The 26,999-nt window shown below is 39.4% G+C and overlaps 1 protein-coding gene across 1 annotated transcript; it reads right to left on the bottom strand.

The window, feature by feature from the left end:
• Positions 1-88: 88 nt before the first annotated feature.
• LOC139708803 (copper-transporting ATPase 2-like) lies at positions 89-26,719 on the bottom strand. Its single transcript, XM_071620754.1, has 18 exons — positions 26,154-26,719; positions 24,176-24,342; positions 23,134-23,295; positions 22,211-22,290; positions 20,969-21,119; positions 19,537-19,770; positions 18,614-18,863; positions 17,597-17,721; positions 15,801-15,930; positions 14,999-15,189; positions 13,446-13,631; positions 11,279-11,438; positions 10,254-10,418; positions 9,209-9,351; positions 3,366-3,569; positions 2,212-2,329; positions 1,026-1,128; positions 89-364 (listed from the first exon to the last, which is right to left on the bottom strand). Exons 1-18 carry the CDS (start codon positions 26,569-26,571, stop codon positions 301-303), a joined length of 3,051 nt encoding a protein of 1,016 aa, XP_071476855.1. The 5' UTR covers positions 26,572-26,719; the 3' UTR covers positions 89-300.
• Between the last annotated feature and the right edge of the window lie 280 nt (positions 26,720-26,999).

The following is a 26,999-nucleotide window of genomic DNA, read 5'->3' on the forward strand; positions in this document are numbered from 1 at the left end:
CATGAATCAACATTTGCTTTAAAAAAAAATATGTGAGACTGATAGTACTTAATGATTACTATTCATCATCTCGTTTTTCCTTCTTTCTCCATCTTCATCTTTGAAGATATTTCAGAATGACTCCATCTACCACAAGAGCAGGATGCATTTGCAATCCTCAAGCAAATCCGGTTCCTTTATATCTCTCTCTCCCTCTCTCCTCCTCCTTCTCTGTCTCTCCCTCTCTCTTTATCACTATGGTAACACTGATGACCTTTGGTCCCATGCTACCAGCCACCACACCCTCTTCCTTCCAGCTTTTTAAACAATGTGAGCCACCCTGGCTTCAGCCCTCTCCTCCTTCCTATACGTTGGTTTGCGGTACCTGCCAAGGCAAAATATAATAATGAATGAAATTAACAAAACTCAACACGGCCTCTACTAGGGAAAATTGGATCTCCATTTAGATTTCAACCAAAATTGCATTTTGCATGAATGATGACCTGAATTTACAATAAAGTGTCTTTAATTTCAGAGAGAATGTTTTTGCTTCGACCCTCTACTTAATGTTACCATGGTGTGGTAAAGTTTTGCTATCTTCAGAGCCACTCCAAAGGATAATGATAATTCTTCCACTTCCCACAACAACATCGGTCATATCATCTTCCGGAAGAGTATTTATTCATTTTCACTTCTAAGTAAGCTCACACAGACTTTCAATAAGTGTTGTGTCCTGCATGAAAGCAAATAACACATTTTCTACTAAAATCTCCCCACTCATAACCTTGCAAACAATCCAGCCATCCATCCCAGAAAAAAAAAGAAGAAGAAGCTAGAAGACAAAACAGGTTGACCATGTTAACAGGTAGACTCATTGTCAATCAAAGCTTACTTTTTGGATGCTCACAAGACTGCATCACAGCTAGGTAACTGTAACTATGGCGGTAGTTAAAGTCTTTAAGAACAAAGACGAGTACAACAGTGCCATTATGGTGCATTCCCTACAGAGGAGGGAGATATTCACGACACACAAGTCACAAACTCACCTTTTCAGCCAGAGGGAGGAGGTAACCACGGAAACGGATGATAGCGCCATGGCTGCAGATGCCATCCAAGGCCGGAGAAAGACACCAAGTGGAGCTAGGATACCTGAAGGTTAAAAAAAAAATAAAGGAATATACAATGACTTCAGCATTCTCCTAATGCAACATTAAAAAAGAACAAATCTCTATTGAATACATTCCTTAACATTCCTGGATGTTTAGAATCAAAGGTGACTTTCAGTCAATTTTCTGGATACAAGTTGTACTAACAGTAAGTAGCTACTTCTGTTTGCATTACTGGAACTCTTGGATAGCCCACTTAAGATTCAGTTAAGAGATTATTGACCACATCAAGATGCAATTCACATCAAGCAATTGCAATATTGCATAAATGCAACATCTCATGACAGAAAAATATATCATAGAAGAATTGCTAGAAATCTGTTGGTCTGTTTTGTTTCGTTTCTGTTTTTCTGTTTTTTTTGTTTTTTTTTTGTTTTTTTTTTGGGGGGGGGGGCTTAATCTCACTTTCTATTCCAATAAATGAACCATTGTTGAAGTGCACATGAAAATAATTCAACATGGAGTTGGGCACATGATTTGTCATGCTTTGTGCAAACAAAACAGGTACACCCAAAAGGAACACATAAAATGTGGTGTTTTACAAAAGTATGTTGGCTGACATGCAGGGGTAATCCAAAACCACGTCCACCCTACACATGATCCACAGAGCAGAGAGTGGGAGTCTCACGCAAAGGGGCTGCTGTGGCTCAGGGGATGTTGCCAAGGGCTCTTAGTCGCTAGGTCATTGGTTCAAGTCCTCAGGTAGCAGGGGCTAATGCCGAGTGCAAAGGGCTCCAGCATTCACACAACTAATTCAGAGAGACTCTAGAGAGCAATCAGGATGATATTATGTGCTCATTGTATCCCAACCAGCGAAGACATTTCTCAGATCAGGGAGGGCTTCAAATTCTCTAGCACGGATTTGAGTATATGTTTAACCTTCTGGGGAGCCTCCAGGAGAATCATTGACACTTGCCAGCTGTGAAGCCTTGAGAGGCACAGTGCTTCATTCTCGCTGATTCATATCTTGAAGGAGACCTTAGAGCTATCGGTCCTGTGGTGGCCTGTTGATATCAGAGTATGAACAGCTTTCTCAGTGCAAACCACACATGGAAAATCAACTCACCAGCTGCGATGGGAACTCCAATCGAGTTGTAGATGCAGGCGAAGAAGAAGTTGATGTGGATCCGCCGGACGGTGTGCTTGGAGAGGTCAATGGCCGCTGCAACATCCATCAAATCACTCTGCCATGAAATGTGGGAGAATGAATGGAAGGGAATCAATAGTGATTTTAGGAATCATATAAACACCTGTTGACATGCTTCACCTTTAACTTATTTGATTGAGAAACAGTCCACCTCAAGCCATAAAAAAAAGGCAATTTTTTTGTCTGCTAGTTTAGTGCACCGACTTGTTGTGAGATCACTTTTTTGTGGTTATAATTGTGAAATCAGCATCATGAATATCATGCCATAAGTCACTACCCAACTCCTTTAGAAACTAGGTAGTACTGGAGTCAATGGTACATACGTACGTCTTTCAAATATCACAGCAGGTGCCGGGGAATTAGCAGCGCACCAAAATGGCTAACAGTACTTATGTACTCTACCCAACAGAATGAAGAGCGAATGATAGTTAATTATTGAGGCACTTTGAGTAAGCAATCAACAGACAAGGTAACAGTTCTACATACATCAGGGGGGTATTTCATGAAGCATTATTTGTCGGACATAGTTGTTGGACAAAGTTGTTGGACAAATTTGCTCTCAGCCAATCAGATGCAAGGATTTCAGTAGCTTGTAACAGTTTTTCAGAAAAACATCTGATCAGACATGCTTCATGAAATGCCCCCCCCCCCCGAAGATATAAATCAAATTATTCAAGGAAGGAAGTAATGAGGTACTTTGAAAATAAAAATAAACGCAGGAGATAAGATATAACAACATGGAAAGCGAGGAAAAGAATAAGACAGAAACGTGTCATCATTGCTAAATTCTAACATAATCATGGTTATCATCATAACATCATCATCATAATCATTTCTATTATCATGATTACGGTAACTGACATTACTAATCCTCACCATCAAAGCATTCATCATCATTATCATCTTTACTTCATCACTTTTATCTTCATAATGACCACTGTCATCATTGTCATCATCATCAGTATCACCATCATCTTTGTCATCATCACTGACAGCACTTCCACGCACACTTGCTTCAATGATGTCATCCTTTCCCCAACATGAAGCATCCAATTGGTTCAGACCCCACCCACCTTGATGAGGACGATATCCCCTGCCTCCACTGCCACATCTGTCCCCGTTCCTATGGCGATGCCAACATCGGCCTTCACGAGGGCGGGGCTGTCGTTCACCCCATCCCCCACCATGGCGACCCGCTGCCCCCTGGACTGGAGCTCACAGATCTTCTCCACTTTGTTGTGAGGGAGCACTTCGGCAAACACTTTAGAGATGCCGACCTGGTGTAAGACCAAGATTCATAAATTATATTTTGAAAGAATTTGTAAAGATTTTTGTAAAATGTGCTGACAAGAACTTTTGAAGATACTTTTTTTGTTGTAATTATTCTTTTTTTCTCTCTCTCTGGAGGCCATACCATGCAACTCATTTTGGAATTAATTTAAAACCACATGATGCAATCATACCATGGACTGATCATCTGGAAATAGCCACCATCAGATCACTGATTGTTTGTGTACCAATAATCATGATACTATTTGTTTATTTTTCTAAAGACAATTCTTATGCACCCCCCCCCCAAAAAAAAAAAATATATATATATATATATACATATATATTATGCTATGAGTCGTGACAAAGTATCTAATGCATCACATCATGTACAAGTTCCTGAAACCAGTATGGTCATTTTAACACATCAAATACTTAAAAACTAGGAAACCAAACAGCAGATTCACGCCGATGAACAGATATAACTCCATATAACCGATAAGATCTACTCGACTGTTTTTCTTTTCTCAAAGAATTAGACATTCACCGGGGCAAATATCATTCAGTTATCACTTGTATCACTTCCCACAGTTTTTTTTTTCTTCTCATTTAATGCAGATCAATTAATTGTTGCCAATGTAATCCATTGTTGTTATGAACATGTGTTGCAGTCTGCAGACTAAAGTTTTAATGCATGTATTTTATGCTCTGATGGGTTCTTTAAAAGAGTCAAAGTGAAATTTTGCTTCTGTGCTCACATAAAATACTAACATCACACCATGATTGCCAACAAACATTCCAGCACAATCAATAGATTTACAGGAAATATCTCACAACACATGCATGGTGGTCAAGAACTAGAAATTTAAGCATGTTCCATGGGAAAGAAAAAAAAAAACAAGCACACAAACTCTTGATATTGTGTGAGAATGTATTGCTTCAAAGCAAACACCAAGAGTGTGTAGTGTCTCCAAAGTCCATGGCCTATTTGGGAGCCCTCAAAGCTCAAGGAATATAGTTCCTGTCTGATACCCTCCATAGCCCTATTGTTGACCAAAGTCAACTATAAAAGCACTCTGAGAGCACAGACCTCCTTCAGACAGCTAATTTCCATCCATACATGTATGCCGACAATTGCCCAATTTCCCATATTATAAAGCAAAAATCCCAAAAATTCCTGGATCACTACCAAAATTTAACTAGAAATGTCGCTACAGCAGCTGGTTATACCCCCGCCAAACAACATTTCATAAGCTTTGGTCAAAACAACATTTCATAAGCTTTGGTCAAAAAACTGAGGAAGTAGTTAAATCTGCAAGATCTTTCCTTGATCTTCTGCCATTAATATGCCGTTACCATGGCAACGTACTTTCGGGTACTGTCGAAAAATGCGTCTTGCACATCTACAACCAAAGGCACACATCTGTACCAAGTTTCATGGAAATTGGGCAAAAACTGAGGAAGTAGTTTGCAACACAAAATTTTCCATCATTTTGGCTCATAATATGTGAGCTGTTACCATGGCAACATACTTTTTGTCACTGTCAAGAAATGTGTCATGCTGACCTATATCCTAAGACAAACATTCAATATGAATTCCATGGGAATTGGAAGAACACTGATGAAGCAGTTTTGCCATGAAGCATTTTGCCCTATATTTTACCAATAACATGCCGTTACCATGGCAACGCACTTTTTGCCACTGCGGAAATATGTGTCTTGCACATTAACATATTCAGATGAACATCTGTACCTAATTTCATAAAAATTGATCAAAAACTGTGGGAGGAGTTCGCGACACAAGATTTGTACCCATTTTTGCCCATAATATGCCGTTACCATGGCAACGTACTTTTGGGTACTGTCAAAAAATACGTCTTGCACATCTACAACCCAAGGCACACATCTGTGCCAAGTTTTATGGGAATCGGTTGAAAACTGAGGAAGTAGTTCGCGACGCAAGATTTGCAACGGACCGACCGCCCGACCGACCGCCCGACCGCCCGACCGTCCGCTGATTCCTATATACCCCCTTCAAACTTCGTTTGGCGGGGGTATAATGAGCTATTCCTTGTGTCATTACTGACTTTTCCTGTAATTTTCCTCTAAATCCATTCACGACTTTTTGATTCATTTTGCAAATAGACTAACAAACCAACACTGACAAAAACATTGCCTCCTTGGTGGAGGTAGTAAATGAATTTCATATTCACAGAACAAAAAGCAACTTAATTTTCATCAACCAGTATACTTTATCACTTCTGTTCACCTAAACACAAAAACTAAAAAATCATAACATTAACAGAAGATTCCCTCGAGCAAAAAGGCAATGGCCGTTTTCTGTCACCATGTTTGAAAAGCTTCACTAAAATTTTCCCTTAAACATTCCAACTACAGTCACCACTGAATCTACCATATATTCTATCTTCACTTCAATAGCAATAAGATTTTATATCCCTTCCCACAAGCTGTGGCATTTCTGTGTCTGAATAAACGCAATCAATTCATTGTCTCTCCGGAAATTGGATGTTTCTTTGGACATATGCTGACAATTAAAAGGGGACGTCAAAATCAATTTATGCTTGAAAAGGTATTTCAAATGGCTTCATCGTGAACTCTGCAGGTTTTCTCCCATAACATGTCAAAGCATCACTCAAAGAATTTCAGTTAGCATTTGTGCACAATTTTCAACAAATATCAACCAACCACATGTTAGCAATCAAGAAAACAAAGTCCCTTGGCCTCTTAACCCCTTATGTGCCCGAGCATTTAGCACAACTTGCCAAGTTTTTTTCTTCAGAATTAAGTAATCCATCCAAACTTAACCTTGTTGTAATGTTAGCAAGCACACTCAGGTGTAGCAATGAGTCTCAGTCCAACAGGATGGAGATAAGGACACAATAGGGACTTAGTAGGGGGTTTACATTATCTCCATTCCTTGACAATTAGTTTAGAAATGTCTGTGCCATTCCACAAAGAAAGCACTCCATCTGCAAGCAAAGTGCAGTAAGGGTTTAATGAATTGATGGCCAATGGGTAATAAAAAGTCCGGAAAATTGTGTATTCTAATTACACATGAGGGTGGGCAGCAATGATGAGACAGGGCATATAACATGTCTTTAATATACTGGATTTAACCAATCATGTCTTAGAAACAAAATTTCTGTGGTTTGGTGCCATATCTGTTTTATAACAATTTTTACTGCTCATTGGTGTAGTACTAAATGAGGTAAAATAAACACTTCTCTTCCTTTGAGTCTTCTTTCTTGTTTCATGTACTGTTGTTAATATTTCAGTTGCAGAGTTATCAAAAGCCTTTAAATTCCTAAATCTATAATGGATACCTAAATTGGCAACATGTTGAAAAACATCACAGTTAAAGGACAAGTTCACCTTCATAAACATAAGGATTGAGAAAATGCAACAATATTAGTAGAACACATCAGTTAAAGTTTGAGGAAAATTGGACAATCGATGCAAAAGTTATGAATTTTTAAAATTTTTGTGTTGGAACCGCTGGATGAGGAGACTACTACAGCTTGTGAGTCATATGCGTACAACAGTATAAAGAAAATGTAAAAGAAAATTCAACATATTTTCACTTTTTTCGCATAATAAAAGAGCTCTTGACTTGCCTCTTTTTAAAGGCAGGGGGAATAATATTACCCATAACATTTGTCGGTAACGAGTCAGGGGAATGTGTACTTTTTTCAAAAGATGGCATTTTGTGAAATTCTCCTTATATTTTCCTTATATTGTTGTACGCATGTGACATCTAAGTTATTCATACACTGGAGTAGTCTTCTCATCCAGCGGTTACTGCACAAAAACTTCAAAAATTCATAACTTTTGAACGGATTGTCTGATTTTCCTCAAACTTTCAATGATTTGTTCTACTAATATTGCTACATTCTCTCAATCCTTATGTTTATGAAGGTGAACTTGTCCTTTAATGTTTCTGTATCAAAATGGCAATTTCGTAGGGTCTTTTCTAATTTTGTGCAGATTTAATGAATATATCAACCTATTCGAATCTTTTCAATCTGGCTCCAACTTAGGGTATGCAGAAATTTTCAAAGGTGCCAAATGAAAGAAAAGAGGAAAATTTCCGGAATTATGCCAGGATTGATGGGTTATACAAGCATAAATTTCTCCATCATTAGTCATCATTGCTTCCTTCAGCTGAATAACCTACTCTATTTCTCTTCTTTTTGTTCTGTGACGTGCGTAGCTTCAACAGCTGGTGCAATAAGCCACAGGGCGCTAAAGTTTGGAGCCGGAAAACTTGGCAGTCATTCAAACTTGGATGGGAGGTGTGGAATCTCTTTGTCTCTTCCCGCTTCTCTAGTTACACTCTGTCCAGCATTCATCACAACTTTCACATCCAGACACACACACACACACACAAGTCCTTGAACTGTGTGAAGGTTTCACGGCTCTATTCATAGATACACTGATCTATATGAGACATGACACAAAAACTAACAGGAAGTGAGCTTGGAACAAAATACATTTTAAAGTTTTGCTAAATAAGTAAATGACCCACTATATATTCATTTATCTACTTACAAATGAATTAATTCTTTCATATGTCTGTCATGTGTCTATATATATTTAGATTTATCCATCAGAATATAAGTCATTTTCTATAGGGGCTTTCTAAGTATATATTTTTTTTAAAAAGCATTTACATGCATTTGGAAATGTGAGATATAACAACAAATGCAGTTGGTTAATTTTCCAACACTTTCATATCCTAATTAACGAATGCGCATATTCAAATTATGAAATTCTTTAATTGAGTTGTTTCTATTGCCACTGATTAGCAAATTGCCCCACATCGACATAAACAATTTGAATACAGGTAATTACGCAGTACCTACTGCAAACTACAAGGATGTGAACCAGCACTAGCTAGCTATCACGCAGAAGCTCTGTGGTCTAGTGGATAAGACACCTGTCCGCAGATCAGGTCATAGGTTCAAATCCTGTCCAAGTATGTACACGTATGTCCATGATTTCTCTTGTCATGGCTGCTACTAAAACACTGATCAATTCACTGCTTATTCACGTCGATGAGGGGCAATTTGCTAATCAGCTGCAATAAAACTCGAAGGAAGAATATTGTAATTTGAATATGCTCATTCGTTAATTTGGATTTGATTAACTTAGCACTATTCTATTTCCTTCCAAGGTCAGGCACATTGATTGCTTTAAAAAAAACAAAAACAATACTACTAAGGTATTACCACAAACCACAACCAATGATAAGTTCTGAGGGAAAACCTATAACAAGCTCTGCTTGTTAGCTTCCCCTCCATTTTCAACATTATGCACTTAACAGTACCAACACATTTTTTTCAATATTTCTTCCTCAATTCACTGTGTTTATATCATATTTCGATGTAGTGAGAATATGTATCTTTATATCATTTTTTTCTCATGGTATAAATCAATGTCTTGTACATTACACTCTTAGTTGAAAATGAAATGAATGGAAAGAATTGAATAAATGAATGAATGAATGAATGAATGAATGAATGAATGAATATGCACCAACATCAATAGTGACCAATGACAAAAAAAAAAGTCAATACATCTATTGAACACTGGCAACAGCTGCTCTGGCCTACCAAAAACTACCCACCTGTTTGGCAATGGCGTGAGCAGTGACCTTGTTGTCTCCGGTCAGCAAGATCACGTCCAGTCCGAGCATCTTCAGTGTCTGAATGGCCTGCTTGGCCTCCGGTTTGACCGTGTCCGCGATGGCAATCATACCAGCGATGTCACCTGTGAGAAATACGAAGCACATTTAATCATGCATGTCTTCCTGCGGTCCTCTCATATTCAGCATTTTCATGCGATAATGCAACAGGTGTTATGCAATCCTATCTCTTATTTCAATTTCCTAAGCATGACTCCTTCAGTTTTAGCAGTGCTTTTTCAGTTGGTCCCATCTTCAACTTTCTTCCTCCCTCACCCCTTCCAATAGGCCAATGCACAGTTAGCACTAGTCTCCAATGACTTCTCAAAACACAGACTTTACGAAATCACCGAAATAATCTTTTAGAAGAGCAGTTTAAAACAGCCAAACAGAAAGTTGTAACTTTCATGTAAGTGCTGCTCGAAAGTCTTAAGTTAATTTTCTATCATTACCCCAATTCTGCCACACCTGTGTTCCATCTGGGTCATGGGGGTTATTATGGGTAAAAGAAGGATACAAGCATAGGACTGGATTTGAATTTCGAGATTCTCCTGTTTGAAAGTCCAGATCTACGTCCACTTTGCCATAGTGACCCCAGATATGAAATAATGTTGTTATACTTGGTGTGCAGTTTTGAGGACTGGTCATCACTTCCATTATTTAGAGGAATTCACATCTTGGTATTTTATTGGTAGAACTTTTCTTGACCTCCTAAGCGTGGCTTGGATAGAACAAGAAATACTTTAAACATGATTTTAGTTGCTGCATCAGAGAAATACTTCATAGCATCATTCAGCAAGACATTGTCAACTTTTCATTCTATTTTTAAAGCATCTCTATTCAAGATCTTGACAAGAATTCAACAAAAGGTTTCATTTTAAGGATAGGTATTACCATTAACCCTCTAAGTATCACAGTCTCTATATTCTTCTGCTACCAAACATATTACAGTCTTGTCTTTGGAGATACAAGGGTTATGGAAACACACCATTGATTGCAACAAGAACGGCTGTCTGGCCCCTAGACTCATGGGTCATCAGAGCCTCGTTCATCTCATCGGTCACTTCCAGCTCGTTTTCCTTCATCCATTCCCTGTTTCCGATCAGTACTGTAAACTCTTTGGTAGCCTTGGTAACCGTTTCGATCCCTGCAGCTGGTAAGACAAAAAGTAGGCAGTATTTCCTACATGTATTTGGTTCTGGAACAATCTCTCTGCACAATTCCCTTCGTTATCTCATGCAAGTTCAAAGAAAAAAAACAACATCTCTAGGACAAAACTATTAGTTTTACAACTGTCAATCTATTTTTGATGAGGTTTGACCCCAGTGACCTTGACCTGAGTGACACTGGGAGTCAGTAACACTGAAATGTTAAGATTTCTTGTGCATGTGCAAGCTGATATGAGTGTGTGTGTACTTCATTACTTTTTCTGAGGGAGGCATATTTCTGATATATTTTGAATTCACAGTTATACTAGGCATCAGGATGGAATCAGTGTTACAGGATGATGACTGAACACATATTCCTAAACCATGATATCCTTCATGAGTGTGGTACATGAGATCATTCTGCCTTGTTAGAATACAGAAAATATTATCAAAATATCATAAATACATTAAAACATTAAAACAAACTTTCCACATATTTGACAAATATCAAATGCAAATTGTTATCAGAACACTACATCCAAAAGATAACAAACAAAAGGACCTTGATGTATCATGTTTTCTAATCTACCATGTATATTTAGCCAATTCCTAAGAGGATTTAAAGGTGAGGTTATGAGGGAGTAGGATCCAGGGAATTTTTACCCACCCTACTCCTAACAAACCCTACATTTTGGCTTAACTACAACAGCTGTCATATCATAATCATCACTTTGATTACAAGAGCTTCACAATCATCGTCATTGGTATTATATTCATTACGGCCGACATCTCCAATCATAAGGCATGTGTTTCCATGCAAGAAGAGCAACGTTTCCCACACTGAGATGTGAAAGATTCTCTGTACCTTCATTCCTCTTGTGGTCTGCTGTACCATTGGCAAGGTTTGTCGGCACCGTGGGATAATTCTGCAACATCGCCGACACCTGACTGACGGTGCAACGGAGTCCGTAGCCGGGCTCCGCCTTGAAGTCTGCGCAGCGTCCGACGCGGTCGGCGCCCAACATCTGGACAGAGAGGGGAAGAGAGAACGAGTATTGATTGACATGGCGACTGCATTGTGCATCTAAAACAATCATTGATTGACAGGTGTCTCCATTCACACTTTACTCTGTACTGATGTATGACATGAGCTGGTATGAAATATGTCCTGAGAAAGGCTGAAATAGGAAGGGGGAGTGGACGGAAGTAGTGTGGTATCAACTAATGGTAAAAGTGCTAATTTGCATACAAGTTTTGGACCCGCACATATACACACTACCATCTTTATCTCCACCAGTCAAATCATGAATAAAATGTAGATGTAGATGACTGCTTTTCAAAGATTTTTCTTTTTTTCATTTCTAACCACCCAGAGGCATTTTGATCACATGTAAGATACTCTTTTCTTTCGTAATATGTCACCTGCAGATGAAATCTCACCAAAATGTAAAAGAAGTTGAATTTTTGCACAAGGTTGCATCTCCACAAACAGTTAAGAATTAGTGGGGCAGATATGTAGCAAAAATTGGTCGAGATGCTCACATCCGGCGGAAAGTATGAAATTTTACATATAGGGGTATTTTGGGGCGCTGATTTCAAAAATTGCCAGATCCAAGAGATCTGGCCACGGGGTCGGCTGCCATATTGAATTCCAATATGGCCGCCATCACAAAACAAATTTAAAGATCCTTATCTTCAGTCTGAATGAACTGTGGCACCAAAATTTGGTACACGAGAGCGTTTTGACATATTGAATTTGATGACAGATTAACTTGAAGTGTCTGACAAACATCGAATGGCCGCCTCGACGAAATGTTCAAAATCCCTATCTCGACTTCTAAGTGGTGAGTGATGCTGAAATTAGGTGCAAACAAGTACTTTAACATACTGAGTTAAAAATGGACTAATGTGATGTGTCTGACAGACGCAATGCCCGCTATTTTGAATTCCAATAGTGCTGCGAATACAAACATCACGACTAACATTCACGGGCATGCTAAAAAGTGCAGCAAAAATGAAGCATAATGCACCTTTCACTGATATCACAATGTAAAAACACCAGCGCGCGCTCAATCAGTTACAAACATGCGCTCAATCAGGTAGCCTAATTCACAAACCCAAGATAGAGATTTTCAACACTCCAGCATTACAACTATGTAGGAAAATTCAAATTGGCTGCTGTGCAGCCTGTCAGACATATCAAATAAGTCTGTTATTGAAGTCATCGTATCACCATGCTTTTATGTATCAAATTTCAATGGCTTATGTCATTCTGAACTGAAAATAGGAATGTTTTACAGCGGCCATATCGGAATTCAAAATGGCGGCCTACCCCATGGCCATATCTCTTGGGTCCGGCAGTTTTCGAAATCAGCGCCTCAAAATACCCCTATATATGCAAAATTTCATACTTTCCGCCGGATGTGAGCATCTTTTTCACATATCTGCCCCACTAAATGAAGGAGGTTGCTGATAAAAATAAACACAATTACAATGATGAGCAAGACGAGGCTGATACTGGCTGCTGGTGCTGCCGGTGAGGATGACAATGATGGCTGTAACAATGATGATTACGACGATGATGATAATGATGACATGATAATGATGATGCTGATGATGATGATGACCCTGAAAATGATGATGATGATGATGATGATGATGATAATGATGATGATGATGATGATGATGATGATGATGATGATGATGATGATGATGATGATGATGATAATGACTGATGATGAAAATGATGAAATGATGATGGTGATGATAATGATGATGATGATGATGACAATGACAATGACAATAAAACGTCATCATAACAGGTGCATAACATTTAGGAAGAAGATGAGGAAGATATTAAGATGAGTATCACTGTATTCATCATCATCATTATAACTGTTGCATGATGACGACGCAATGATGGTCATCATTCTTCAAATTAGTGAATTCAATCAGGTGCGATCAACACTGTTATTTGTGATGTGCTTCAGGAAAACTTTTTGCTTTAGGAGTTATGCAAGGTAGCGTCTTACTTCAAGTGAGTGCTTCAGGACCGCGGTTCCAAGCGGATGCTCGCTGCCAGACTCTGCAGTGCCACAGATGGCGAGGAACTCCTCTTCCGTCATCATGTCAGACGCGGTGGAGAAGACCTTGGTCCTCATGACCCGGGGCTTGCCGTGGGTGATGGTGCCCGTCTTGTCAAACACTACGGTGTTCACCTGTAATTGCCATGGAAACCAAACAGTTGTGGAAGCTCACAATGAAACCTGCTCATATTTATCTTATTCCTTTTGTTTTGTGTCATTTATCGAGTATATTATGTACGGGTAATCCCCAAATACTGAGTGTCGAGATACATTGTGTGTTGCTTTTTTAGGCGGCTGATACCTGATAATTCCTGAACTTCTATTGAACATTTTTCAAGTACATAAGAATTTTGAAAGTTCATTAGAATAAAACATAAGCCAGCATGACTTGATTCACTTTAACAAGCTTTGCATTTCCATCAGGATATTTGGAACTGAGCTAGGAATACAGTGAGTTGGGCTTTGTGCCTGGGTTTTGTTTTGTTTTGTTTTTGTTTGTTTTGTTTTTGCTTGTTTGTATGTTTTAAATAAAACAAGCCTGATAAATTCACCAAAGTGTGGTAATTTCCATTTCACTAAACACAAAAAGAGAACAATGACCGGAGACATAGTAAGAAAACTAAACATTTGTATGAGAGTTTTGACATTTTTTTCCTCTGAAGCTAACATGCAATCAAACACCACAGCAACAGGCTTCATGAAAATAGAAAAGGTTTTAATAAAGTTAAAGCTAAAACACAGATCTCACAAGGGCTCAAATTTCATCTTCCACCATTTGGACTTTACTTGCCACGTATTGAAAGGGTCTACCAAGAAACTTGTCTGGCAAATGCAATTTGCCAAGATGATGAGCTGCTTTGGAGTATTTTGAGATCAAAAATGTAAGATAACTTAAATCCTAGTACACAGCTTTTATTCCCGAAGCGCCCTCCCAGTTCAGCAGTGGGTTCATTGGTAGAACGCAACACGTATGTGGTGATCGAACTGTGCCCTAGCAGTAGTATTGATTCACATCATAAGCAGTGCTGAATACATTCACTCACGTGTGATGGCTACTGCTATGGCTGGATGTATTGTGATTAATGTATTACAAGTGAATATAAAACATCACGTAACAACCAAAATCTGGTATGCTCTGTGATTGCAATACTTTCGCATACGTTTTGGGGTGCCCGGTTCGCGTTTTTGTCGTCACCCAACTGAAATTGTGTTTTAATATCACAGTAATATTTCACACATTGTGAACATGTGTCACACTTTAGACACATGCGTCCACTTTATAGAGTGAAATTCAACAATTTCAGCAGGCGTATGAGAACTACATTGTATGTTTTACCTTAAAAAACAAAAATAAAAACTTGAGCTTTGAATATTTTACTTCATATTTTTTTGGCAAAATCACATTAGTGTAAAGTTTTCTTTACTATATTATCTGCAAATATGTCATGTTTACATGGCGACAGATCATACTGGTGACTGACCCTCATTCCTGTACTCACCTTGTGGGCCATCTCAAGGGGCTCGCCCCCCTTGATCAGAATCCCATTCTTGGCTCCCATCCCCGTGCCCACCATGACAGCTGTTGGGGTTGCCAGACCTAGGGCGCAGGGGCAGGCGATCGCCATGACGGCGATGGCTAGCTCAAAGGAGAAGGAGAAGATGGCCTCCAGCCGCATTGCTTCAGCCTCATCTGGGCTCTAAATGACAAAGAAATTAATGATAGCAGAAAGTGTCATTATCATCACCATCATCATCATCATTACCATTATCATTACTACCATCCTCTTTGTGGTAATCATTATCACATCAGGTGAATGAACATAATGTCATCATTTGATTGATTTCATTTAAAGCCAAACATAGTTCTTGAAAGGGCTCAAAATTATTCCATCATTTGGAACTTGCTTCCAGTATCTCAAAAGGGTCTATCAAGAAACTTATGTGGATGATGCGATTTGCCAGGATGGTGAGTTGTTTTTCATTAGAGTGTTTTGAGATCAAAAGTGTAGAAAATTTTCAATCATAGTACACAACTTTTATTCCAGAAGAGCCCTACCCATTAAACCCACTTCGGCATTGTGGGAAGGTAGAACATTACTGCAGTTACTATGGCAGAAGCTAAAAACAACCAATCGTCCGCATGGTATTCAAGTTGTCATAACAGAAACGCTCTTATTGCAACTTACAATACCTTTGTAGACATCCTAATGAAATGGATCCTACAGTTATGTGAACACAATCAACCAACATACAGCATAAGATTCATCATTCCCCTACTCACCGTTTCATTCGATGGCACGCTGTAGATCGGGATGAGCTGGACGTTCACGAAGCCAATGGTCAGCCAAATGCCCAGTGTCAGCAGGGAGAGGAATAGAATGCCCGGGACAAACTTGCCAGAGATCTTGTCCGCTATCTGCTGAATGGGTGCCTGGGAGTGATATATCAGAGTCAGTAGAGAGTTACGATTGAAAATGTTGCAGTAACACTTTTGGTAAGTACACAAACACACAAGCATGCATTACACAAAGTAACAAATTTAAACTCACTTTTGAAAGCATTCTGCACGAAAACACAAACATTTTGTCCTCCCTCAGTTTAATTTCCTACATCTTTAACTCTTTATGTGCCATGCTTGCACACTCGCCTCAGTCGACGACATGCCAACTTCGCATATTTTGCTCAAATGCACAATTCCTCCCAAACCGATCGATAAATCACCGAAAGTCACAGTACAATGAAAGAGTTTCTCACGATTTTGGTCCCCTCACATATAGCTTGCATTTTATGTGAGGATTGACCATCAAGTGGTGTTTCCTACTGGATTTTGCAGGAAATTCTAAGTTTCAGTAACTGTTTTGTGCCCAAAAGTCATGCCTCTACAATGATGTAGCCACTGGCCATTTGAACGAAAAACAGTCACAGATTGGTCATGTAATTAATACATCAAAACAAAGCTTAGTGATTTTCTCCACAACTTTGCTCACTACATGTCCAGCTTAACAGAAATCTACAAAAGTTACATAGATATGAAAAACAAAAGGTTACCCCAAAGCATGCATGACGACGTTGACGTCTCAGAATAAAGCGGCACACAGGGGGTTTACACCATGGCGCATAAAGAGTTAAAGGGACGGTATCAGGGGAAGACTACGTATTGTGACTCTAAATATTTTGGGGAATCCCTATAAAGCTTCGAAAATTCACAAAACAGTGCAAGTGGCCCCATCATGAGAAGATATCATTTGACTAACCTCCTAGTCTTTGCATAGGATTCAGGCCACAGTTCACTTTGATGGACATGTTCACTGACAAGCAATATTTTTCCAGCAGGCCTGAACTAGTTTGGGTTTTCAAATGTACCACAGTGGGCAGCGCACGAAGATCAATTCAATGAAAGAACCATAATGTCTGCTGATTGGCTCCCTTAAAGCACAGTGCCACGACATACATGTATATCAATATAATGCTGACATACCGTATGACCCCCCAAAAATAACAACAGTACCCTCTGCAACGATAACTTTAAAAACAATTAATCGATCCAACCACAATTTCAGGGTAGGAAACTATAACTCATTGCCCACATCTTACAGAAACCCCATTCGATTTGCTTCAGTGGTCAAAGAGAAAAGAGGATTTTTGTAGAGCATGTCAGGAATCCCTTCCCTCAAAGTTCTGTCTATTGTGTTTGCACATTAATATGCAGTTCCAAGTGCATCCAAGTGCTAAACTTGAAAGAATCAGACTCATGACATGCTTTACAACAATCCACATTTCTCTGTGACCGCTTAACCAAATTGAATGGGGTTTTCTGCAAAATATAGCTAAGATGTTATATTTTAAGACCCTGAAGTAGCATTTAAACGGTTTAACTATATTGGGTGTTATCAATGCAAAAATCTGATTGTAATTTTTTGGGGGGGACATACTGTACACATACTCACCAAACACAAATACATACCGAGTCATCTTCACAAGCAATGAACATATTTATTCTAAATTGATGAATATCACAACTTAGTCAATGCCAAGCTCTGTGTTGGAGTTAACGATATGACCATGAAGGCATCACTAATGGGAACACGTTTCTTTACCTTTGATGTTTGAGCATCTTCCACTAGCTTGACAATCTGTGCCAGCGTGGTATCCTTACCGACGTGAGTCGCCTCCATGATCAACACACCAGTCTGGTTGATGGAACCACCAATGACCTTTGACCCTAGGTTGTATGAATAAAACAAATCCATTTTATTTTCCTCACAGAAATGATACATTCATTGCACAGCTCTACCATACATGGCATCTCTCCTTTAACTGCAGATATATTGACAATAATAAGGATGAGGTGGAGTATATCAACAACTATAAGATATTAAAATCTAGTATTTGAATGTATGCTGTACCTACAATAAAAAGCAGTAGCAGATCCAGAGAAGGGCACACCGGGATGCGCGCCCCCTCTTCATTTTTGGTTAAAATAAAAGAAATAAAAGGAAAAAAATGGGGGGTGCATGTGCCCGCCTTTAATTTTGTAAAGGCGCCTCCCCTTTACGGAATTCCTGGATCCGCCCCTGAAAAGGGCACTGTGGTACTCAATGTTCAAGCATTTGTTTTACTCATAATTTTCATCATTATCATCATCATCACCATTGTTCCTAACTTCTCAAAAATTTCCCAATGAAAATTAACCTGTTTCGCACATAGAGGATTTTTGCAACATCCAACATCTAATCACTGGAGGAGGGAGAATAATTTCACCATAATTGAGCACAGGCTAAAATCAATCTGATGGTGTATCAAAAAAAATAACAAAAATAATAATAATCAAAGATAAAATAGCAGAGTAAGGTGAGACAGGGATGATATGAACCATAGGGAAAAAAAAAAAAGAAACACACATGCCCACACACACACACACCAAAAACATATGCAAAAATGTGCAAAGGCAGCCACAGAAGTTTCAAGAGCTACAAAGTTAATCCTTTGCATGCTTTGAGCACTGACTGGCACAGAAAATCCCATAGCATTGTACACACTGTCCAAAGTCCCTGACACAGAAAAGGTTAAGCCGTGTCCACGTGGAGCAGACAGGAGAGTTTGTTCACACCTACCAGGTTTCTTAGTGACTGGCATGGACTCTCCCGTGATAAGGGCTTCATCGGCAGACGACATCCCGTCGATGACATCCCCGTCCACAGGAATCTTTGACCCCGGCACTACCTTCAGCTTGTCTCCTCTCTCCACCAGCTCCACGTTGATCTGTCGCTCGCTGGTCACCTCATTCTCTGGCCCCAGAGTGACCAGCAGGGCTTCGGCCGGCTGCAGGGACATCAGCTTGGACAGGGCATCGGACGTCTTGGCCTGTATTGTGACAAACAAACAGAACTGGTCATGTGAATCGGTCTCCATGAGTTTAAATTGCCCGCCATAACTACAAGTCATGTCATGGGTGATGGCAGAATAAACCTACCAGATTACAGAAGGAGCTCATTTACCATGAAAAAAAAAAATCCAACAAACAAATATGAGTTGAATATGTTTAACAGCGTTCCAGAATGCAGTATGCTTCTTCTATTCGGTCTTTTTATTGGTCAGCCTGCATTGCCTTGCAGTGTATTGCATAACACCAAAAAAAATAAATACCATTAGAAGTTCTGTCATTAATTAGTTCGGTCTGCTTATGCAATGCATTACGAATACACTGAATACACCAAATATTTTTTCAGTGGTTTAAGGTTCCCCACTTAATACCAAGTTAATCAATATTTGGTAAATTTGCAACACATGATATTGTTGCAAATACATTACACTGATGATATGTACACCCTCGAGATAAAATCTCTTTCTAATTCAATCAAAGGATTTCTCAGTTCAAGAATTAACCACAGGTAAAAGTGTACAATTACAAGATGAGCAATGACCATATTTATATATAGTAGAGAAGTCTAGCAAAGCAAATTCAATTGGTCTGCTGCCCTCTACTGCTAAAATTGCAAAATATCCTCCTCACAACACACAGGATATTAAAAGTCACCTTTGCAATGTGCTCCAACCACCTCCCGAGGGAGACAAATACCAGGAGCATGGGAGGCGTGTCAAAGAATGTCATAGGGCTCTCCTCCTCTTTCCTCGCGAGGGCGACAATCACGATGATGACCGAGTAGACGTAAGCAGTGGAGGTGGCCATCATGATCAGGACGTCCATGTTTGCTGTACGATGCTTGAGGGCTTTGTATGCCTGCACGTAGAAGTATCGGCCTCCGAGAAACTGTATTGGTGAGAAGTGTGAATATTCAAATTCATGATGGAAGAATTTCATGAATTTGAATAATTACGCAGTACCCGCTGCATGCTATATTTGAGGTTTCCGAGACACTGCATTGGTGAGAAGTGTGAATATATTGTCAAGAAGTTTAGAGTGACTGCAACAGCTATCATAACAATCTGAGGTCTGAAACAGTTGCTATGCAGATGGCATATAGTAGCATAGGTAGTGGATGAAGAATGACCTTTGACACTTCCATGGTGTATATGCCAAGGTGTATTTTATCCCGCATTCACACTAGGTCCCACATCACACAGACAGTCAGGAGAGATCTTATCTTTTTTACGACTGACCATCCACACTACTATCTGGACTGCCCCCGTGCTACGGGAGCAATCAGGTTTTGGGGCTAGCCCTGCCATTTGACATCAGAGTTTGCACATGCCCAATGTAGCCTGACACTTTCAATTATGACCCAAGGTCACTCTCCCATCCAAATTTTGTCCCAAGACCCGACAACCCTTGCAGGGACGCCAAGAGAAGTCCCAATGAATGTCCACAATAGGGCCACTCACAAAGCCACCACAAGTCGTGATTATTTGGGTCACAATTTGAATCATGACACACACACAAAAAAAAAGTTGTTTATATGTGTGAACATTATAATAACAACTATCAGTGAGATTGGCATAGCGATCCACGCACTACTAAACATGTGATGTTTCCGAAATAGTCATGCTTTTTCCTCAACAGTCATGATTAGTTGCGGTACAAATTGTGTATGAATGCTACACAAAATAATACCATTTTTTTATATCCCATAGTGCAAGGTGTACAGGACAGCCTGGCCAAAGTCAAGTCAAACTCGGAGACTCACACATGCACAGTTTGGTCTATCAATGTGTGAATGAACCTACAATGGTTTGGAGGGGACAGCCCTGTAACACAGGACCTAGTGTTAGAGAGGTTCGGGCTGAATATACTGTAAAAAAGGAAATTTTCAGTGTTGAAGTTTACGTTTGCCATATGTCCCAGCAGTTGATGCCTCGATTCTGCGGAAATAAAAACACGCGAAACTCATCTTACCTGGCCAAGCGCGAAAAATTACTCACACGAAAATATTCAGTTTTACACTAAAATCAGTTGAGAAAGAGGTGCAGCCAAAGAGTGTTGGGAGGGAAGAGCAGCTGGAGGAGCCTACCTGAACCATGGTGGCACACACAAAGAGGATCAGGTTCTCCAGGGAGAGGCCGGGGATGACGATGATGTGGTTCTTGGAGATCATGAAGTACAGCATCGTTGCCATGGCAGGCACACCGAAGATCAGGGAGATGAGGAAAGATGTTCTCCATCTAAAAATAAAGACATGACATAGATAAGAGGGTAGAAAAAGATATATTCAATCTAAAACCAAAATACCAAAAGTCACAGACATGAAAAAAAAATGGTTTTGAAAGATTGTGAATTAGCTATGCTGTTTGAAAAGAGGAAAAACTTCCAAGTCTAGATGTAAACAAGAGAAATTGGTAGCAAGTGGTCTGACTAATCACCACACGGTGAACCAAATACAGGGTACACTTCAAAGAATTCAAAACACAGCTGCTAGGCTTGTGACCCTTACAAAAAGATCTGACCACATTACTCCTGTTCTCCAATCCCTCCACTGGCTTCCCATACCTCAACGTATCACCTTCAAAATCCTCCTCATTGTATACAAGATATGTAATAATTTTGCTCCATCTTATCTTAAAAGACTTAATTTTTTTCCGCTCCTCCACTTCAACCCATTTCCTTCGTTCTTCCTCCACTCTCCAACTATCACATGGTCCCCGCACCTGTACCCGCTATGGTGGTAGGGCTTTTTCTGTTATTTCTCCGTCTCTTTGGAATAAACTCCCTCTCTATATTCGTAGTGCTGAAAATGTTGATAAGTTCAAGTCATTGTTGAAAACTTATCTGTTTACTCAACTTTAATTCTGTTGTTGTTGTTGCTGTTGTTGTGTTATAAGTTGTACATGTACATAATGCTGTATTTTATTTCAATGTTATACTTCTTTTTTCTGGATCGATGCGCTTAGAAACATCAGTATTAAGCACTATACAAATGTTATTCATTATCATTATCATTACTCCAAATACTTTTGGAAAAAGTTTTTTTTAATGAATATATCTTATTCTCTAATGTCAAATTACACGTGAGTGAAAGCTGCTGTACAAAAAAGGATAGTTTAGTTTAGATAATGATAAAGCATTTGTGTTGAAGTTCAAGTCACTCGAAGTAAGAAGGAAAACTGTTTACTTTGAGAGGAATACACATTAAATTGCAAATCAACTACAAATTGGATTTGACAACTGGCATCTACTTTGTATATAATTGCATCTGAAATAAAAAATGAATCTTAGACACATCCTTAATCCACAATCGAATGCGATGATACTTTACTTTTTAATGGCCTTTGCATGTTGTTTGGCCAGGTCTGTTCGGTTCGAGTCGGTGCTGACTTCAGCATCAAATCCGGCATCCTGCATCAAAGGAAGGAAAGTTACAATTTCTGTAAGGTTTGTCCATTTGCATTCATGTCTAAGTCCCACATCAGAAATAATCATCGGATTCCAATCAGAAGATAATGCAGACACCTGTAAATGCGTCGTTTCTTGTATAGGTCAGCAACTTACTGAACTTTGTGCCACAACTTGTCCTTATCAAATAGAATCTACAAGTCAAGGGAAAGGTGGTGGAAGGGGTGGAGGGGCACAATTGGACAAACCATTTTTTCCTCTGCCAAGGGAGGAGGTTATGTTTTCATTACTGTTGGTTTGTTTGTTTGTTTGTCTGTGTGCAAAATAACTCAAAAAGTTGACGGATTTGGGTGAAACTTACAGGGAAGATTGAGAATGATACAAGTAACAGATTTCAAGTTGTGTACTTTTTAGGTTTTCATACGTGCACTAAAGTGCGTGCTCCAGTTTCTGGTCCAGGACGAGGAGGCGTGCCGCACAGCTGGCTTTGATGATGTAACAAAAAGTTTCTATACTGGGAAATCATGCAATTTTCACCATGCATACGTTGGGTAGAAATCACTGATCTCTACAGAAGAACAAGATCAGTGGTGGAAATGAGCTACTTGGCAGAGGTCTGAGCTCTCGGAGTGCTTCTCTAGTTATTGAAATGTACCCAATACACTTGGATTGAGATTGTACTAAATCTGATATCTCATCCTCCTGCTATTTCTTGTTGACTCAGAAATCACAATGCCACTAAAGAGGAAGTACAATTTAAAAAGAACTTAGAAATAATTGCTATTTTCATTCTCCCATCTTAACCTAGTGTATCCATCTTAAACTGAGAAATTGAGAGTAAAGTACCTCTATTGTCTCTATGATGGCCCTCGGTCCGATTTCATCTGGACTGTACCGGAAGACACCTTTGTTGGTCGTCAAGGCAATGGAGGCATCTCTGACTCCCGGCAGAGCTTTGGTCAGACTTTCAATGGTGTTTACACAGGATGCACATACCATTCCTGTGATCTGTGGAAAACAAATCATATTGAAATGATGGTCAATTATTTGTTTCTAAGTATAATTCTGAAGCGGAATGGGACAAAAATGACAAATTAAACTTGGATGGAAGTTTATTCAAAGGAGAGAAAGCAAAGAAAATAATGCCTCTGATAGTAATGATGGTGGTGTTAATTCTCAACAGACAGATATATATTGATAAGGATGACACCGATGAAAATCAGATATACTCTTTAATTCAGAGCAAAAATTATGTGCCTGTTACGCATGACTGTCATTACCTATTCAAGCCTCAGTGTTGTCAATCAAGATAACTCTTGAGAAAAATAATGTGTATGTAATGAAAGCTATCAGAATTATTGTTTAAATCAACTTATGAGGAACATGGCACATTTCAGCAATCGTCAAGCATGACAAAAGTTTGGTATGACTTTGGCTTGCCAGGGACAATTTTTAATCAGATAGGATATTTGACAATTAAATATACCTGCACTAGATTTTTAATAAATGTTACAGAACTGTTAATCAGAAGTTACATGTATTATTTGTTCACTGTGCCAAGCTACAGCTTCTCATGGTGTAAATACTATTTGTTGTGGAACAAGATTTCTGCACTTCACAGACATAAATGAGCACCAATTATTAAGTGTTTTGGTAGTAGCCATGATAAAAACATCATGGCCATACATACTCGGGTTGGACTCGAACCAACGATCTCTTGATAAGTCGAAAGGCCTGATATCTGCTAGACTACCGAGCTTTCGCCCGTCAGCGAGTGCTGGTTCTAATCCTCTGTAGCAGCGGGTATTGCATATTTATTCAAATTAATGAATTCCTGAGTTGCTGAATTCGTCAATTTGAAGATTGTTGCATGCTTTGGGGTCCTTACAATGACTTGAAGTGTCTTCTCCGACTCAGTCCCCTTCTCCTCCTGCACCTCAGCATCAAAGCCCATGTCCTCGATCATCACCTTGATCTCCAGAGGGGTTACCATGGAAACGTCATACTTCACATCAGCCTTCTGAGCAATCAGGGAGACAGTGGCAGCCAGAATGCCTGTAGGAAAGAAAAGTGGGATATTTCCTCCAGCTGTCTTTCTTCAAGGTCATTTAGATACTCCATCCAGTTCCAAATTTTGCACTTATCTTCTTCACATCATCTTGGGTCAAGAGTGACTTGAGATGTAGGGCTTGACTGAATTCAATTGAATTGAATTGAAGTGAATTGAAGTGAATTGAATTGAATTGAATTGAAATGAATTGAAATGAATTGAATTGAATTGAACTGAAATGAACTGAACTGAATTGTATTGAATTGAATTGAATTGAATTGAACTGAATTGAATTGAATTGAATTGAATTGAAATGAACTGAACTGAACTGAACTGAATTGAATTGAATTGAACTGAATTGAATTGAATTGAATTGAAATGAAAATGGAATTAAATACTACAAGATCTGCTAAATGCTTCAGATGACTTTTGAGTTGACTGGGTGAACCAACACACCATTGAAATGCATCTCATATTATCTGCATTTTGCAATGCTATTCAGCAAATTCTCACAAAGAGGTGATACCGTAACATAAAGAAGACAACTGTATACACAGACATGAAAAGGGCTTTAAAAGAAAAAGGCACAGGAAATCAGAATGTCCTGGGCCAACTACCATAAGTGTCGTTTTGCCACTTGAGACACCATTAAATGAGGACCCATTAGCCATCAGTCTTTTGTTCTTACAGTGTCAACACCTTCTCAATGTCCTCCATCCGGTATCAAATTGCATTAAAGAAATCAAGTTACTGGAAGAGAGCCAAATTTTAAACTGCAACAACATTCTGTCAGTCACAACACTTGGGAGGGTATATTGCATTTCATAACTGGCTTTGAATTGTGCATGAAATGTTAACAGACCATCCATTTTAAACATACAAGTATGAGAAGTGCAGTGATACAACTAAAATCATTTTAAGAATAGATGACTGAAATATTGGGAGGTTGACCAGCTAATTGCAGACCATGTTAACTATTAGGTGTCACTTGAGGGATCGGGGACAACCCAGGAACACAGAACAGAACAACCTGTTTAATGGCAAAAGCATACAATTGACTGATGTATGACGTTTTAGACAGAACTCTAACTGACTTTTTGATCTTATCATGCAACAGGATAATTTATTCACAATGATAGTTTTTACTCAAGAAATTTGCATGGATGTCCTTCATTTGGTACACTTTTCTTAGGATAAAAGAAGACACAGCATTTTGAGTTAAGAGCAAGTTGTGAAGTAGGGTTTCTACCCATATAGGGGACACAGATTGGGCTCTCGGGGGACCAATAGCAATCTGGATGTCCTATGACCATGGTTTGCATGTGAAGAGCCAGCATACACTCACAACTGGGCTGTATTACACAAAACTTTGCAAGTCAATCTTTAATCACAGCATCTTTCTATCACTTGCTGGCTGAAAATATGCCATTCAGATTGGTCAATCAAAACAATGATTGATCCTGAGTGGACAACTATGACTGCTTACATGTAGTTTTGTGTAATGTCATTATAAATCATTGATAGTAGCCATGCTTACAGCTTTATAAAACAACCTACAGAAGGGAAAAAAAAGCTGCTAGAAAAGGTTATGCCATACTACAATGTACTTGTAAACAGGTAAGAAATTAACAATCTTCCTGAAACTTTAAACCTACAACATCAAGTCCCCAAATGATAGATTCAGAAAAGAACAATGTAGGCACCAGACACCATACCATGCTATCCGATATCGTCAAAGGAAGATTTCTGTGTTTTCTAGACCAGCCGACCATGGCTGCCCCTAAAAATATGTATGTCTTCAGTGTGTTGCTTTTACCTCTCTGTTTGATGAGAGTCTTCTCAATGGTGTTGACACAGGAAGCACAGGTCATCCCGACCACTCCCAGCATGCAGTGCTGGATGTTGGGCGTGGCACCTGTCTCTTCTCCAACAACTTCCTTCCCCTCTGCCCCTCTTCTTCCTCCTCCTCCTCCCCTCGATTCATTGTCCTCAGATTTCTGATCTCGTACCTCAAGGCAGATGGCCCCATCTGTTACATCCCCGCCGACCCCGGCCTCCCCCTCTGGAGGAATCAGTGCCAAAGCCTCCACGCTATTGTCCCGTTGAGGTCCATCCCGGATGTCACTCCCTCCGCCCCCACCCCGCGGGTTGTGGTAGTTCTGTATGCAGTCTGCGGTGGACTCCGGCAAGCGATTGTCTTGTGTAGAGGGCTCTTCGGCAGAATCTGTTGGCATGGTAACAAAAGTAATAGAGAGTCATTTTGGAAGCCTTTTAATGTCATAGGAAGGAACTAGACCACAGTGGTCAGAACATTATCTCTACGTGTCCATCGCTGACCACAAGACCATGACACCATCTTGGTGAGGCAGCTGACCCATCAGGATAGCCCATTAACCCTATTCTAACTGGGCTATTTCAGACCAAGTTTTTACTGAGGGGGGGTCAATTTGACCCCCCCTTCAGATCTCGGCCGCCGATCGCGCGATCGCCGCGAAATTTTGCCTGAAGATAGAGCTGGATGTCAACTACAAGATTACATGGTCATACAATAGAAAAATATTACCTTTCTATTTTTAATAAATTAATTATGCAAATTTGTGCATGAAATCATATTTTCACCTATAACTCCATTAAAAAGACTGGAGGATTGCTAAATTTTTGT

The sequence above is a fragment of the Diadema antillarum genome, unplaced genomic scaffold (genome assembly GCF_040938485.1).
Source record: "Diadema antillarum isolate AM-2024a unplaced genomic scaffold, OU_Dant_1.0 seq00001373_RagTag, whole genome shotgun sequence".
NCBI classification, from domain to species: Eukaryota; Metazoa; Echinodermata; class Echinoidea; order Diadematoida; family Diadematidae; genus Diadema; species Diadema antillarum.